This window comes from Pelodiscus sinensis, chromosome 32 (assembly GCF_052426305.1).
Source record: "Pelodiscus sinensis isolate ZL-2025 chromosome 32, ASM5242630v1, whole genome shotgun sequence".
NCBI lineage: Eukaryota > Metazoa > Chordata > Testudines > Trionychidae > Pelodiscus > Pelodiscus sinensis.
In genome coordinates this window covers 10846278-10863609 of record NC_143083.1, presented here as the reverse complement: position 1 = coordinate 10863609, position 17332 = coordinate 10846278, and the positions used below count along the sequence as shown (strand labels likewise).

The 17332-nt window shown below is 56.4% G+C and overlaps 1 protein-coding gene across 6 annotated transcripts in view; it reads right to left on the bottom strand.

Annotated features, from left to right (window-relative positions):
• Positions 1–17328, bottom strand: part of ARHGEF18 (Rho/Rac guanine nucleotide exchange factor 18) — a 95332-nt gene extending 78004 nt beyond the window's left edge. For 5 of the 6 annotated variants that reach the window (XM_089774922.1, XM_089774924.1, XM_089774923.1 and 2 more), the window contains exon 1: positions 13952–17327. In XM_089774922.1, the coding sequence (XP_089631048.1) occupies positions 13952–14027 (76 nt within the window). In that variant the 5' untranslated portion in view covers positions 14028–17327. Of the gene's footprint in view, positions 1–13951 lie in introns of all 6 variants that reach the window. The other variant, XM_089774926.1, reaches the window with a different exon arrangement.
• Positions 17329–17332: the final 4 nt, after the last annotated feature.

Genomic DNA, 17332 nt, shown 5'->3' with positions numbered 1-17332 from the left:
ACTTTTTCCACACCTGGCATGATTTTATAGACCTCTATCATATTCCCACCTTAGTCTCCTCTTTTCTAAGATGAAAACTCCAAGTCTTTTTAGTTTCTCTTCAAAGGGGATCCATTCCAAACCCCTCATCATTTTTGTTGCCCTATTCTGAACCTTTTCCAATGCCACTATATCTTTTTTGACATGAGGGAACCACATCTTTACATGGTATTCAAGATGTGGGCGCACCATGGTTTTCTATAAAGGCAATAAGATATTTTCTGTCTTATTCTCTATCCTTTTTTTAATTATTCAAATTTAAATTAATGGAGATTGCCTATCTCCTAGAACTGGAAGGGACCTTGCAAGGTCATCAAGTCCAGTCCCCTGCCTTCACAGCAGGATCAAGTACCATCCCTGACAAATTTTTGCCCCAAATCCCTAAATGGCCTCCACAAGGATTGAACTCACAACCCTGGGTTTAGCAGGCCACTGCTCAAACCACTGAGCTATCCCTCCCCCCTAACAGTCTGTTTGCTTTTTTGACTGTCACTGCACTCTGGGTGGATGTTTTTAGAGAACTATTCACAATGACTCCAAGATCTCTCTCTTAAGTACTTGTAGCCAAATTTGTCCCCATCTTAGGCTACGTCTAGACTGCAAGCCTCTTTCAAAAGAGGCTTTTTCAAAAAATACTTTCAAAAAAGCCTCTTTTAAAAAAGAGCGTCTAGACGACAACCAGTACTTACGAAAAAGCAAGCTGCTTTTTTGAACGAGCACGCAAGCAGTCTGGATGCTCTCTTTCGAAAAAGCACAGTTTGCATTACATGGTGCCTTTTTTCAAAAGGGCACTTTCGAAAAATGGCGTTCTTCCTCATAAAACGAGGTTTTCCACGCTCGAAAAAACTGCTGCGTTCTTTCGATTTACTTTCAAAAGAACGCGGCAGCAGTCTAGATGCAAGGGAAGTTTTTTTTGAAAAACCCCCGTAGTCTAGACTCACCCTTAATGTATGTAAAGTGGCTGTCCCACAGCCACGCTATGCCATGCAAGATTCACTCAGTGAGGGGGTCAGAGAGGGGTTGGGCCTGCCCCGGGTCTGGCCCAGCACCGGGTAAGGCCCACGCAGCAACCAAGGAGAGCAACTCCACAGAGGACATTTTAAACCAGAATTGGGGCTGCGATATGTTGACTGAGCGCAAGGCCCATGGGCCTGCTTGGAGAAGGCCACGTATACGCCTGCTAAATGCAACGTAAAATCAAACAGCACGAGACAACCAGACGCCTCCGAGTGTGATCAGATGAGCCAGCGGAGCCACCAACGGCCACGCTGGGCGCTGCGTTCCTGGCACGAGGGCCCTTGTTCTTCAGTGCTGACCATGTCCCTGGCCCCTGATCTTGGACGCACAGCAAGCGCGTGATACCCGGATGGCAGCGAGGGCGTGATGGGTCATGGAAAGGCCTGAGCTGAGAAAGCCAGGTGTCATTGCCAGGGCTGTAAAAGCAGGACTCTTGCCTCCGAGCGCATCTGTTTGCTACTCCCTTCTGGTCCAGACGGGGAACTCGCGCCCTTCTGCTTGCAAAACAGAATTCCCCAACAGGCAATAAATGTTATGCAGAATGTCTCCAACCCCCCTTCCACGTCCAGGCCCTCAGCACACACACCCCCACCCCGGGAGGGGAGCGCAGTGGGATTGGCGGCATACAGCTGCATGGAAACATCTCCTTTGCCTGCGATCCCCAGGAACAGGAAAACGTGCCTGATGGCTGTCACGCTCCACCACATGCCTCACAAGGACAGAACGTCTCCACTGGCCCTGACCCAGCGAAACGCAAGCAAATGGGGCCCCTGAATGAGCACCGGAGGGCGGGGCTGCTCAGAGAATTCAGGGCAGCCCTCTATCTATGGGAAGCTGGAAGAGCCCCAGTCTTGTGGGACCTCCGTGTCTCTCAGGAGGAGAGCCCCACATTTCAGTTCCCAGGTGACTCCTCCGACCAGAGCTACCTCAAACCTCCCGGGATTGAAAAAAAACTGCAAACCCACAGGCCAAGAAGCCCCCTGGGCAGGTCTGGTCCTGGGAGTGTCTGAAACACCATCCTCCTCAACTCCCCATCCCTCCCTCTCTCCCTCCAGGGCACCCTCGCAGGACAGCACCTACAATCATTAGGGGACCCGGATGCCTTCACAGCCCCTCCTTGCTGGCTCACCTCTGGCAAGGTGCCTGGCTTTGAGTTCACCAAACTCCTGCCAGGGTCTGGCATGTTTCCCCCTCACCCGAGTCCCCCAGACAGCAGAGGCCCCAGCTCTCCTGGCAGAACAGCAGAGACGAGGGCAGGCAGCCAGCTCGTGCTCAGCCGGCCAGCCGTTCGCGGGATCCTGCAATGGCTCCAGCAGACTGTTTCCATGGCATTTGACCTCCAACGTTCTCCCAGCCACCGTGAGCTTTCAGGCCCCTGCCCTGGTCAGCTGGGAGGAGTCCCATACGCTCAGTCCAGTTGCCTTCTCCTCAGGAGACACTCCCAAGTGACACTTGAAGAAAAGGGTCTCAGCCCAGATTAGCTACACCCAGAGACACCTCTGTGCTGCAGGAGAACATGGCGTCCACCAAGCAATGCCCAGGGGTGTCTCTCCGATCTCCTCCCCTCGCTGGCCAGGGTTCTTGGGCACTGCGACAAGGGGAGCTGCCAGTCTATCTAGAAGTGCATCTTCACCTTGTGGGTAACCTGCCTTCACCCGGACTGTCCCGGGTCATCAGAGAAAGACCAGCTTGACCACAGCACCCACAGATTTCTCCCCCCTCCCAGACAGGTTTCACAGAGAAGCGCCAAAGACGCTCTGCCCCACCACATAAATACCACAGGGATGAAAAACGGTTTCCCAATAAGACCTGCCCATGAAAAAGTCGCCATCCTTCAAAAGAGAAAACGTGAATTTTCACAGAAAGCGCGGTCATGGGCAGTCCCCTCTTCCACAGCTGGATTGCAGATAGTTATCACAAACTTTGGGGCTCTTCTCTGGAGCGGACAGCCCGATGAGTCTGTTCGTGGGGGCCCCCGGCTGCTGCCTTCCATGAGAAAGCAGGTGCCTAAACCTACAAGATTTAAAGACCTCCAATTCTACTCATATCCCTTATTCTTAAGGACTCCAGCCCAGGGGATTTGGAAGGTGTGAGGCTAGGTTGGACATTTAGGAAAAGCTTCTTAACTGTCAGGGTGGTGAAATACTGGAATAAGTTGCCATGGGGGGGTTGTGGGATCTCCATCACTGGAGGTATTTAAGAGCAGGTTGGATAGACATCTGTCAGGGATGATCTGGACGGTGCATGGTCCTGCTGTGAGGGCAGGGGACTGGACTTGATGACCTCTTGAGGTCCCTTCTAGTTCTATGATTCTGTACACTGGGGTTCTAATGAACAGCCTGGAAGGATTTCATTCCCCAGTATCAGAATGCTCCTACATCTGTGTCCTCTACACGGTAGTGCATGGGTTCCCAAACTGGGGGGTGCGCCTCCTGGGGGGACGTGAAGAAATTCCCGTGGGGAGGGGGGCCGCTCAGGCTGGCTGGGGCAGACTTCAGGCTGGCTGCTATTTTGGGGAGGGGGGGAGGGTTTCTCAAAAATCAAAAAGGGGGTGTGATGCCGAAAAGTTTGGGAACCTCTGCTGAAGAGCATGTGTGTGCGCAAGAGAGAGGGTGTATATGCACACAACCTAACAGATCATTGAGCCATAAAACGAAGGCTTGACATGGTTCATGGTACAATGCATCGTCCAGCTGACTGCAGCGCATTCCTCGGTAGCGAGCCACACTCGAAACATTAACTATTCTCTCTAAGGCCATGGCATGATTCATGGAGAATTCAGATGCCATTGCTAAGGAATACACTGGACAGAAGCCAGGTTACCAGACCAAGCGTTGTGATTTGAAAATGCAGAGAACTAAAGCAAGAGACTGTCAAAGGCCAAATGCACCAGGCAACCCAATAGGACAGACCCGCTCTACAAGTAATCCCACAACACGATGAGGAAACCAATGTACAAAACATGCCAAGGACATCCCACACGTCAAAAATCTAAATGAAACAAAATATTCTGTAGATCTTTGTTGCTGACCCTGGATCAGGCACCAGGAAACCTGAACGAACGACTGTAAACTTGGTTAAATCCACTCTCCGTGATGACAACACTATGCGTTCTGTGCACATAGTTCACTTGTTTAAACCTCAGGGACTAGGCTGATTTAATGCTCTTCCACTCAGCCAGGACTTTTTAGCATCAAAACTGGGTGAGGAGTTAACCAAGCGCACAATGGTTAAGCCCTACAGAACAATCATAAAGTAAGCATAAAACCTCCCTCTGGATGTTGGCTTCTAACCTTTCCTTCCTGAATCTTAACAACTCTGTGTTCCTTCCAAGGACTTCACATTCTAATTGCTGCCAATCAGTAGAGGCAAGTGTCCGGCAATATACATTTATTTCCCCCCATGTATTTTAAATGATTCTAAGGAGAGAAAAAACCCTGAAAGATTACACACTGAAATCCCGCAAAAGGAGACATTTGAATTGAATCTCACTATGATTTATGGGCGACCAGCATAAATACCCCCGTTAATGTGTTCCAGGATTTCTAAAGGCTTTTGTTTACTCTGTCATGGGATTGTGCTGGACTTCTTCACGTTTAATAGGTCGCCGCAGGAGCAGGGGATGACATCTCACCGCACGTCACAAACCTAAATCAAGCTGACTGGCGACAGCACAGGCATTGGGCTGAGAGTCAATAGGCAGCCAGTGGGCTGCCCCCGGTGATGAAATACCACCGAGAGTCTCCAGACAGACAGGGCTAGAAGCTAAGACTTGGATTGCATTCGCCCTTTTGGCCACGGAATCACACTAGAAGCTCCTGTTCAGGTGATTTTCCTGATCACCAACATGGCCTCTAGCAAGAGGAACTGCTCCGCTGGCAGCATCCAAGGGGAGGAAGACAAGTTCTGGTTTCATCACGAGAGGTGCCTAGAACAACGTAGGACAAAGGAAACCTCCTGTTTTCATGCCTCCTTTGAAACAGAGGATCCTGCTCTTCAAGGAAACAGGCAGGGTTGCTGAGGTCACCAGCTGCTGGGCAGGCAGGGCCTTCAGGGCCCTGTGGTGCCTGGCACCTGCCCACCTGGCCACTCACTCGCTGCCCTCGCTGAGAAGTACTCAGCCGTGCAGCGCAACCAACCACAGAGACAAACTTTGCCAGACCCTGCCCCCTCTCTCCCTTCCACAGGTACTGGAGGGGGCGCACTGGGCTCTAGCCCCCATCCCCGTAAAGGGGAGGAGACAGAGATGGCCACCGGTCTGACCTGCAGCTGCTCACAACAGACCCCCCTGCCCACACCCGGAGCCTGCCCCATGGGCCGGATACCCTGGCCAGGCAGAAAAAATTCCCAGTCTGGGATTATCCCTGCCTAGGGGGATGATCTGGTCAGAGCAAGGGGGAAGAGAAACGCTGCTCCACTGAGAGAACTCCCCATATCCTGTAACATGGTGTGGGGGGGGTCTCCCATGTAAGGGAGAGGAACAGGGGAGAGCAACCCCTAAGTCTCACACACGGGATAAACTTACACTATCTTACTGAAACACGGGATTGACACAATCGTCTTCGGCCCCTTTGAAAACGGTCGCACGTCGCAGAAAATCGTACAATCACCTCCAAAGTAAAACCATTTCCCTTCAATACGAGCCTTTGACTCTGTTAGACGCTGGGAGTACTGACCAGATGTTTTAGTAGACGCTGGGTCTGTCAAATAAATGCCGGGTCTCGAATACAAGCCAGACCGTTTGTACTAATAGATGCTGGGGGCTTCTATTGGAAGTTTTACGGTAGTGTAGAATGACACCACAGTGAACAGTAAAAACGCGGCAGATGACATTGAACTAGATGCCAGTTGAATTTTTTCTCAAATCTAGAGGGGTGGGATATATCCAGCGAGCGACTTGCGCTGCCCAGGCTGGACTCTGTCACCCCTCAACTGGGTTTGACTTAAACTAAAGCATCCACTGGCCAGGTCCCGCTGTCGGTGTGCTGCCTTGGGCTCACACCTTGGCTGAGCCAGCTGCTGGAACCACGCAGTCACTGCGGACTGATGCATTTTGCTTTCACACTGGTGAGGGTGAAAGCTGAGACACACGTGGGTCCCAGTCGCACCATGAAGCGTTTTCCTCCGCCGGCAGGAGCCACGTCCGGTCAGCCCGAGCCGCTCCAGAAAGAGGCCCATCGTGCCGGCCCAGGGCGTCTTTCAGGCTTCAGTGGAAGCCTGGAAGGGAACCAGCGCTCTTTGAATCCGGGCAAACGTTCAACATGTGCCGGGCTGGAGGTCTGGACACAGGCACCGACTTCACCCCACCCCCACCCCGCAGCACAACATAGATCCTCTCTGTGTACTGCCGACACTCGTGTTCAACACTCGATCAATCAGCCCAGCTCCTGTACACTTCATAACATAGCCCCGCGCAACAGGGGTCATTACTCAAGCAGCATATAGAGCCTGGAGCTATAGGGCTGGGAGACCATTTTAGGCAATGTGTGCACAGCCAGATGAGACAAACGAAGTCCCAGGCTACCTTCGCAGCTGACTCCTTTCCAGATAGTACCATGGAGAGGGATGTGGGACAGCCAAGTAGCAAAGCCACCCAGCCAGCTCCCCAGTAAACCCCCCCAGACGCCAAAGACTGAGCAAAGAGAAGCCTTGTTTGAGGCCCCAAGTCAGACTGGTTTCCCCCCGTGCCTGGAGAAGCAAATGCCTAAGATGCAGACCCCAGGTTACCTCGAGACTGCAGAGCGCCCGTGCCACTTCACATCTGCCACATCCATCTAATTCGGGGGTTCTCCTTAGCGTCCACAAGCAGGTTTCAGGGAGTCGGCCAAGTAAGGCCAGCATCAGACAGGCTGGGGCCCAGTGAGGCTGAAAACCGGTAGCTGTGGGACAGCGTTTTATAGCATGCTGGCAGGGGAGCTCAGGAGAACAGTTGAGAACCTGCGATCTAATCCACAGAGCAGGAGCAGCCCCAACTGTGTCCAACCACGTCACAGCCTCACCACCTGAGTAGGTGCACACTTGCAAACCGGCCTCTGCAATTGCACACACACATTTCGGCTGGGCAGTCTGAGGTGCACGCAAGAATCAGACACAGTCCCCGTGCGCCGAGCGACCAGGTAGGTGGAACCGAACCTGGGACCTCTGGAGCTTAGTGCATGAGTCTCTATCACAGGGGTTGGCAATAAGAGGCTCGCAGGTGAGACACAGTTCGCCAGGGTTGCTTGTGTGTTCATAGGTACGACTGCTGGCAGCTCCCATTGGCCAGGAATGGAGAACCGCAGCCAATGGGAGCTGCCAGCAGCCATACCTGCAGACCCTGCAATGATCTGTGATGGAAACCAAAAAACTGGCCACTGTTGGAAGACAAAATACTGGACTAGATGAACCTTTGGTCTGACCCAGTATGGCTGTTCTGATGTTCTTAGGTTCACAAAATTGATGGCAACTAGATTGAGAAGAAGGTAGGTTAGTTGCTAGACCAGAAGTATTTTGTGACTAATGTTGTGACATTAGATGGATGTGAAATCCCACTATGTGAATCAAATGTCTAGTGGCCTGCAAGGGGCCAACCTCAGAAAACTGCGTCCGGCCCGCTTATGGCCCACCCCTGCTCTACCAGATGAGTGAAAAGCCAGCTGGCTATTAGCCAAGGCTGTAGCGCAGACTCATTAGTGTCTCAGTGCCACTAGATGGGATGGTCAGGGATGGTCCTAACTAATTGGCAGCCCCGGGCAACTGTCCAGCTCGCCCGTAGGGTTGCCCTAAGACTGGCTCTGGGGACAGTCACTGCCCCTGCAGGTATTTTGCTCACACAAGCATTGGCATGGAACAGCTGTGGCACAGCTGTGCTGCTGTGCCAGAGACACTTGCTACAATGACAAGAGGGGGGGTTTCCTTCCTGCTGCGTCCTCGATGGGGCTTAGGTCACAAAATGCGTCCCCTCTCTCAGAGAGGGGCTTCCAAAGAGGATGAAGAGAGGCTGTTCTCAGTAGTGACAGATGACAGAACAAGGAGCAATGGTCTCAAGTTACAGTGGAGAAGGTCTAGCTTGGATATTAGAAAAAACTATTTCACTAGGCGGGCGGGGAAGCACTGGGAGGGGTTCCCTAGGGAGGGGGTGGAATCTCCATCCCTAGAAGTTTTGAAGTCCCGGCTTGACAAAGCCCTGGGTGGGATGGTTTAGTTGAGGTTTGGTCCTGCTTTGGGGAGGAGGGGTGGACTCATGACTCCTGAGGTCTCTGCCAGCCCTAAGATTTGAAGCCTAGACCAGGCCACGGGCTCTGGGTGTTCCACCACTCCTTGGGGCGGCGGGCTGAGTGCGGCCACCGCTGAGAGGCGGGGACAGACCCCCTGGCTCCGCACTGCAACGGCTCCCACCTTCGCTCAGCCCCAGATGACAGAGTGATGCTCTCAAGAACATTCGCTGTTTGCGTTAAGGAAACATTAAGCAGATTAGCCCCGTGGTTGCTTAACGGCCTCTGGCTGGGAACCATAAAAGGCTATTGCTGCAGGGAGCCGCCTGGCCGTGGAATCCCCAGAACTGAGCTGGTGAGGAAACGCTCTCCCAGCTCCCTAGGACTGGAAAGGGCCGGACCAGCAGCCCGGGAGCCTGGTTTTATTTAAGGCTTCGCCTGGCTTCGCGGCCAGCATCTGGGACAAGCCCCTGCAGAGACGAAGGGAAGGGACCCATAGCACAAGAAGCCTAGCAGGCCCGTTTGGGATGTGGGTAAATGCACAGCACCAGCAGAGGGCTGGCCTGGGCGAATCTACCCCCCAAGCACCTGGGGTCCAAGTACTGGGGTTCTTCCGCACTGACATGGACTCATACCATGCCCCTGTGCCCCACAGGCCCTCGGACTGGCTGAGAGCAGGAGGGTCCCATCTCTGGGGGCAGGCAGAGGGGCATGCAGGCCTCAGCCCCACTCTGTATCTGGGGATACCCCGACATGCTGAGCAGATTCTACTCTGTTAAAGCAGGGTCTGAGCAGAAGGGCCAGGAAAACTCCCCCATTCGGGGTTCAATCCCCGCCCTCCGAGAAGGATTAAAGTGCTCCCCACAGCCTCTTGCTGCTGCCTGACAAACCAGTCCCAGGCTCTTTGCAGACTGGGCTATCAGGTGATGCTGATGTGAATGCTGCACCTGCCTAGTGGTTAGAGCAAGCAGACTATCAGGCTTCTGGGCTCTAGTCCCAGCTCTGCCATGGACTCACTCTATGACCGTGGGCAAGTCATTTTCCCCTAGTTGGGCCTCAGTTTCCCCCGCTCTGTAACAGGCAGGGTTCTGTCAATGAGCCAGGGAACCCACTTGGGGAAGACACGCTGGAGAAAAATCAAGAGTTTACGTTCCGCAGGCACAGCTCAGGGTCGCCCCACTTTCTCTTTTCACAGCGATACCAGGCTGTGGCAGGACCCGCCAGGGCCCTGGGGCATTTCCAGAGCACGTGGACACTTAGCAGCCAATTTGCGGGATTTAAGAACTATCAAGGAGCTACTTCCCAGCCCCCCCTTTCCAGGCTGTCGGGATCTCTGGATTCTTTTCGGCCATTCCCAGAGAGGCTGCAACGTGGAGCCTAGAGACTGGGAGAAGTGGACTCAGTCCAGCTCCCTGTTGGGCTCCGGAGCAGGCCAGTGGCTTCTCAAAGGGCTGGGGTGAGGCAGGCTCCACCCCAGCACAGGCAGCCACAACTGGTTTCTGGGGTGCGTGGTGCTCAGCCCCCTCTAGCTGTGCCCAGGCTTGGCTGTTGGGCTCAGGCAGGGGCGGCAGGTATCATAAGCAGGGGAAGGCGTTACCTTCCCAAACCACCAGCCTGGCCCCGCTGTCGGCGTCCTGGGGGCGGAGTGTTGCAGCCCCAGAGCGCCCGCCCTCCCCATGCTCCAGGGCCGAGGCAGCTGGGGCCACGCACTGCCCTGCCTCCCTGTGGTGCTGGGGGCACGGCTTGGCTCCTGTGGGGGGCGGGGCTTGGGCAAAAGGGGCGGAGCTGGGGGCTTGCCTCCCCCAGCCCTACCTTCACCCACCACCCACAGGCTCAGGAAGTGCCAACTGACTGCTAAGGACACACACACACACACACAACTAGTGCACCCACGCAGGGACATAAGGATGGTCACTGAACCCTATTACCACCGCTCTAGCAAGACAGGCAGCAGCCCTTTGGTGCCTCCTGGTTGCCAGGGCAACATGGCTCCTAGCTGTACATTTGCTAGGTCTCTGTCCAGTTTTGTTTACATCCTCCCAAAGCTTTGTTGCTCCCCCTCTGCACCCCCACGGAGATGATGCCACAGCCGGATCCGGTCTCCGTTTCCCCACTGTCCTGGGGTGTAGTCTCTCCTAGCAGCCTCCTTGTAGCAATCACTTTTCACGTGGTGGGCCCGGAGCCAAGTGACATGTGTTCAGCCTCATACTCTTTCCCCTAAATCAGCCCCTGGGCCTAGTGCGTGCTGCATCACAGCTCGCTCTGGCCAACACCCCCACATGGTCACAGATTCCAGACCCTCTCTAAACACGTTGGGTCAGGATTTCTGGCAGCGACGGCAACTGGTCTTCCAGGCGTGTGTGCTCACCCCCTTGGCACTGAGGAACCAAACAGCCGCTGTCCATGTGCCCAGGCAGGTAGCCGCTTCGTTGGCCTTAGCCCCCTCTCGGCTGAAGGGACCCCACAGACAGCCCAGTGCCCTTTCCCCATCGCACCCCTGGGCAAATCCCCTGCTTCTGCCCTCCAGCTCAGCTGTCAACCATGCGGGGCAGCCGCCGGGCAGGGAGGAGCGAAGCTCTGGAGTTGCTCCATAAACCAGTTTGTCCGGCCCTGCTGAGAAAGACCCGCGAGAGTCTCAGAGTATCTGGCTCCAGGGCACGGGAGATGTGCTGTGTATTTAACCCTGGTTCCCGGGCACCCCAATAGCTAAGGCAGTGGTGGGCAATCATTTTTTGCCGGGGGCGACTTCGAAAATTTTTGAAGTGGCCCCCGACCGCACAGGAAGGGGTGTGGCGTCGCGTGGAAAGGGAGGGGCAGGGCCAGTTTATTTCCAGGTTCCTCACCCCCAGACAATGATTGTCTGAGAGTGAGGGGGTGCCTTTGTCCCCACCCCAAGTTCCCCCAAAGTGCCCATGGCCCTGGGGTGGGAGGAGACTTCCCTCACTCCCCTGCCCCTAAGCCGATTACATGCTTAACAGGCCATTTGGTTCCCAGTAGGCCAGGGCCGCCCCACATTTTGGCACCTGAGGTGGGGAGCTCAAATGCCCCCTCACTGCACCAGCAGCAGACACAATTTTCTACACTCTGGGTCCTAGTAGCACCCCCCTCCGACCACCACCACAGTCTGGTGTCTGAGGTGGCTGCCTCAGTTCGCCTCATGGTAAGGCCAGCCCTGCACTAGGCCAGTGGTTGTCAAACTAGGGGTGGACCAGGACTGGGCGGTGGAATGTCGGGCGCTGGGTCTCATTACTGCAGGGAGATCAGGTGAGCAGTGGGGGAGCTAAGGCAGATCCCTGCCTGTCATGCACCGCAGATTTTGCTGCACCCCAGAAGTAGCCGGCAACAGGCCTGGCTCCAAGGTGTGGGGGGAGAGCGCACAGGGCTCCGCCCACTGCCCCTCACACTAACTCTGTACCCCCAGTGCCTGGGAACCTGCTGCCGGCTGCTTCTGGGGCCCACAGGGTCTGAGGTGCCAGGAGAGGCAGGAAGCTGCCTCAGCCCCCCCGCTGCACTGCTGACCAGGAGCTGCTCAAGGTCAGCTCCTCCTGCCCCAGTCCTGATCCCCCCCAAAGCCAGAGCCCCCTAATACCCTCCCCCAAAGCTCAATCCTCAGCCCCACCCCGGAGCCCACAGTCCGGTCACATTCTGTCAGGTCGCGGCATCAAAGATTTTCTTCAACTGGGTCACGAGAAAAAAAAAAAGTTTGAAAGTTGCTGCCCTAGATGGACGCTTGGAGCCCGTATCACATGGCTCACGACGGCTGCGTGCCCAGGGACGTCTCTCGTTCGCCAACCGGCACATGCCGCTTCCACACGTCCTTCTGGACGCCCCAGGGACGGCAGCACGGATGGCGTAAGCCTGGTACCGTTGGTCTTTGTCACATGGACAAAGCACTTTGGAAGGTCCCAGATAACTTGAGGGGAAGCCAGTGGAGGGGATTCAGACACAGTTTGAAAGAGGCTGGTTCCTCGGCCGCTGGCCCAGCCAACTCCCATCCTTAGCAGCAGCACCGGCCGGTAGACCGGAGCAGGGCGGAGCTGAGCAGCGGCCAAATGTCTGGGGCACGTCATTCAAATGCCCACCGTTCTGAGGCCGCGTTCAATGAACCCACCGTGCAGAACCTACCGCGCTGCAGGAGGGAGGGGAAGGGGCTGGCACGAGACAGCAGGACACTAGGGATGTAAAACCCCATTTAATCACTTAACCAGTTAACCCAGGGGTGGGCAAAAGGGCCTCCGCGGGCTGGATCCGGCCCGCCAAGCAGGTGGATCCGGCCTGCAGAGGTCCTGCTGCTCCCTCGCCCCTAGACCAATTAGGGCCTGTGGGTGGGGGAGCGCGTGAAGCCTCCTTCGCTCTGTCCCCGCCCTGCAAGCAGCACATAGTGCTTCAAAGCACCTAGGGGCAGGGGAGTGAGGGAAGTCTCCTCCCATGCCAAGGGTATGGGCATTTTGGGGGCACATGGGGTGGGGGCAAAGGCACTCCCTCACCCCCAGGCCAATCATTGGACCACTCGATGCCACGCCCCTTCCACTCAATGCCACGCCTCCTCCTGTGTGGCCCAGGGCCACTTCAAAAATTTCCAGAGTGGCTCCTGGCAAAAAATTATTGCCCACCCCTGAGTTAACCGATTAAAGGCAGGGCAGGTGAGGGGACCACGCCAGCCCAATTAGCCAGAACCGGTCAGCCTCATCCATTAAGAGTGGGGCTTACCAGTTAACTTTTCACATCCATAACCTTTCACAGCCCAATGCTCCAAGTTAGTACCACAACATCGTTACAAAGGGGAATTTGCTTTATTTGGAAATTAACACAAGGCAGCTCTGATCAGCTGCCTCAAAGCTGCCTGCGTCCCAGCCAGCTGCCACGGCACATGCGGGTTTGGAAAGGGTTAACCTGAATCAGCCTGGTCCCCTGCCAATTTCTGCTCAGCATGACTTTCCAGGTATCCCTCAATTTGAGTCGTAGGCCCACCCTGCGCGAGGCTCCTCCGCTCAGGAGAGGGGCGTGCCGGGGGGAAAAGGCAGAAAGGGAAGTGGGGAGAGAGGGGCTATGCAGGAAATGGGGCCTGTCTTGGATGAGCCAAGCCCAAGTGAATGTGAACTTCATGCGCCTCATGTCAGCCAAAAGCAAAACATTTTCAGAGAAAGCTACACAGAGCTTGGGGCAGACGCACCCCCAGGCCAGGATCTGTCTCCTCAGTCACCGCTGGTCTGCAATTAACAAAGCGGGGCCTCAGACCACAGCAGCTCCCATCAAGGCTGTGTCAGCCCATCGGCTGCAGGGGGTCTCCTCGAAAGCACCAGAGGGGCTGCCAGCCCTTGGCACCCCCACCTCTGGCAGCTGAGCTCTCAGCATGGCGCAACCCGCAGCGCGGCCGCCTCTATAAAGCCCCATCCAGCCCTCGGGGAGCAACGAATCAAGTTCGTTAGGAAACCAGAAGGCTGCCATTTGACCCATTACCCAGCTGCTAGAAGCACTTAAAAGGTGCCCCGAAGAGAAGATTAAAGGGAAGGAAAAAGCATTAACAAATATTTATGCAGCATCCCGTCCAGCAAGGAAAGGCCCGTTTCTAAACACAGCTGCTCTGCCAAAGCGAGCCAGACTCCGCTAGCTCCCAGCTTGCTCCTGGCCTGGTGTCCGTGCTGCTCTGCAGCTGTCCCCCAGAACCACCGAGCAGGGCTCCCCCGCGGGTGGGACGTTACCTCGCTTAAAGGACCATCTCTTCATCCAGCGCTTTGAGAAGGACGGCCAGGAGTGGTTGAGCAGCGAGTCGGCCATCGGGGGGCCTTCGGCGCCCCGTTCGGGGATCAAGCCCAAGCAGAAGGCGAGGGTGCAGTCGCTGCAAAGCAGAGCCTAGCCCGGACTGAGGCAGCTCCGCAGACTCCAGCCCAGGAGCTGCCAAGAGGGGGGAGTGGAGGAGCCAAGTGTTTTGTCCAAAGTATCAGCTGATAGAGGAGGCAGCCAGAGGGAAATGCTTGTGCTTTATATCTCCCACCTGCGCGAAGGAGCCATGCACACTTCCTGCAGCCGCAAGGGCAGGCGGGATGGGACGGGCTAGGACCCAGTGCTGCTCCCTACGCGGATCGGAACTAAATACAACAGACTCCTAGCACAGCAGTAACTTTCCCCTCTCTGGCAAATCGCTCCCCATTCCGCTCCTGCTCACGCTGAGGATCGGCTGCCAAATCCGGCAGCCACTCCGGCAGCACGGCGGGGTCTTGGGTCCACGTCCCGTGGAAACGCCAGATGGACTCCAGGTGTACACCGGCCTGGGGTTTCTAGCTTTGCCCTAGGATATGCCGCCTGGTAAATGCAGAGCCGGAGCGAGGCTTGGAAGCCGGCAAGCCAGCAGCTGGGGGAGCAGGGGGTGCGGAGGGTTCTGCAGCAAACCCTGCTCTGGGAGTACCAGCAGCAGGGAGAAAATGTCCCTGGACCAATCTTGTCTCCAGCAAATTTTCCCCACAGCATCTGATCAGGCTAAAGGGGGCCTCATTTCCAAACAGCTTCAGATGGAATAAGAGACCTGACCCTTCACACAAAGTTTGAGTGAAATTGGACCCCTTGACTATGCTGGCTGCTCAGCACTCCCCCTCCCCCTCCCAGCTGATGTCCCAAACTTTTAACCCAATCCCTTGGTCTTGCAGCCCGGCTGAAGGAGCAGAGCTCTAGCCATGGGAATCCTGCTTTGCTCTAGGCCGGCGACTCTCAACCTTGCCAGACTATTGGCCCCCTTTCAGGAGTCTGATTTGTCTGGGTACCTCCAAATTACCCCTCACCTAAAAACGACTTGTTTACAAACTCACACATAGAAGCATCCCGGCACGGTGCTACTGACAAATAGCTGACTTGCTCCTTTTTACCATAGAACGATCAAATAAATCCACTGGACTACAGGCCGTCCTCGCTGAAAGTCCAAGATTCACCCTAAGTCCATGGCTGTGTCTAGACTGGCCAGTTTTTCCGGAAAATCAGCCACTTTTCCGGAAAAACTTGCCAGCTGTCTACACTGGCCGCTTGAATTTCCGCAAAAGCACTGACGATCTCATGCAAGATTGTCAGTGTTCTTGCGGAAATACTGTGCTGCTCCCGTTCGGGCAAAAGGGCCAGTGTAAACAGCTCAGGCAGGACAGTGGGGCCCATAAGGGCTCCCATCCCCTCTCACTGGGCACAAGCTCCAGAGGTCACACACACTCCACACAGCTCCAGTGGTGCCCAGATGAGCCTTCTCGCCCCAGCACAGGGAACAGCATCCAGCCGGGACCTCTCACCCACGGCCATGCTGTGACAGTGTCCATCTAGGCCTTGGCCCACCAGCCTGCCCAGCCAGGCTCATAAGAACATAAGAACGGCCGTACTGGGTCAGACCAACGGTCCTTCTAGCCCAGTATCCTGTCTGCCGACAGTGGCCAGCACCAGGTGCCCCAGAGAGGGTGGACCGAAGACAATGATCAAGCGATTTGTCTCCTGCCATCCCTCTCCAGCCTCTGACAAACAGAGGCCAAGGACACCATTTCTATCCCCTGGCTAATAGCCTTTTATGGACCTAACCTCCAGGAAATTATCTAGCTTCTCTTTAAACTCAGTTATAGTCCTAGCCTTCACAGCCTCCTCTGGCAAGGAGTTCCACAGGTTGACTACACGCTGTGTGAAGAAGAGCTGGGGCCTTTCCCCGCATCGGAGCCTGTTCTAAGGCCAAACGGCCAGGCAGCGCCCGTGTTCCTTGCCAGGAGGTTGGGCTGGGCTCCAGCCTACTGGGCATCAGGGAAGGGGAGGCAGCCGCCTCAGGCTGAGGGGGTGAGCTTCGCCTCTTCCAGCCAGCCCCCTCCTCACACGCTGCCTTCCCGGAGCATCCAGCCGCCTGAGGGAGCTAGTGGGGTGTGGCCTACGGCTGGGCCAGGCCTCCTGGCTCTGACCCCAAATCAGCATGTCCCCAGTCCCTCCCTGGGTCCCCTCCCTAGGCAGCGGAGCTGGTGACACCACCCTGCAGGGGACGCGGTCGCTCTCGCTAGCAATGAGGCCTGAAGCCAGTCCCTGGGTGAGACTCCAGCTGTCAGACCACACGGGCCCCAAAGGGATGCTCCGGATTGTCACCCAGGGCCACGTCTCCTGCCGAGTCCTAGCTGCGGCTTCAGGGCCCCTCCTCTCTTCCAGTGCTGCCAGTGGGTGTTGGGGGGGCCAGTGGGGCTCCTCTTGCAGGAGCCATGGGGCAGCCCCACAGCCTTCTCCGCCCTGTGCCTGCCTGTGGCCTGCAGCCTCAGGACAAGTGGGGCATGCACGCAGGCTGAGGGAAGCGCCAGCGGGAGCTGCCCCCAGCCCAGGAGCCCCAGGGTGATGGTGCATGGCACTTGACAGCCCTACCCCTCACCGCCACCGCGGGGCGGGAGGGGAGCTGGCACCTGGGGCTTCTGCAGAGGAGCAGCACGAAAGCCCCTCACCTCAGCTTGGGGCAGGCGTCTTTGCAAAGGGGAGTGGGGGGGGGGAAGAGAGGCAGCACCGGTGGCCGCTGTGAGAAACAGGAAGCCTGAGTCACGTCGCCCGGTTGCCCAATGCGGCTGGGAGACAGGCCTGTCCTATTGGATGGGCAGCACTGCCACCTAGCGGCTAGCGCACGAGCCGTGTCCTCCTCTGGCCCCAGGTGGGCAGGCCGTGGGCAGTGGGGCCAGACTCCGACCCCTGTCCCCTCTTCGGACCACGGTGGGGCCTGTAGGTCACCGAGAGACAGGGGGACAAGCGGCTCCTTTTCGCTGCTCCCGGCCTAGAGAGGAGCCATCCCAACAGGGCGCTAGCACCCCTGAGCAGGGAACACCGTCGTGCCAGGACGCGGCGCGGCGGGTGGGGAGCAACACTGGGGGGACAAAGACTGAGCCTCAGGACCAGGCCGGGGACCGTCCCTGCCTCCCTCCCCAGGGTGCAGGGCTGCCCCCTGCACTGACCGTGGGGTGCTCTCAGGTGCTACACCCAGGAAGGCCGGACAAGCCCCCAGCCAGACCCCGCCCAAGCCAACCGGGAGCCTGCCTTGGAGCCAGAGCAGCTGCCCAAACTCCAGCCCCGGCCAAGAGCATCTTCCCTCCAAGCAGCTGGCC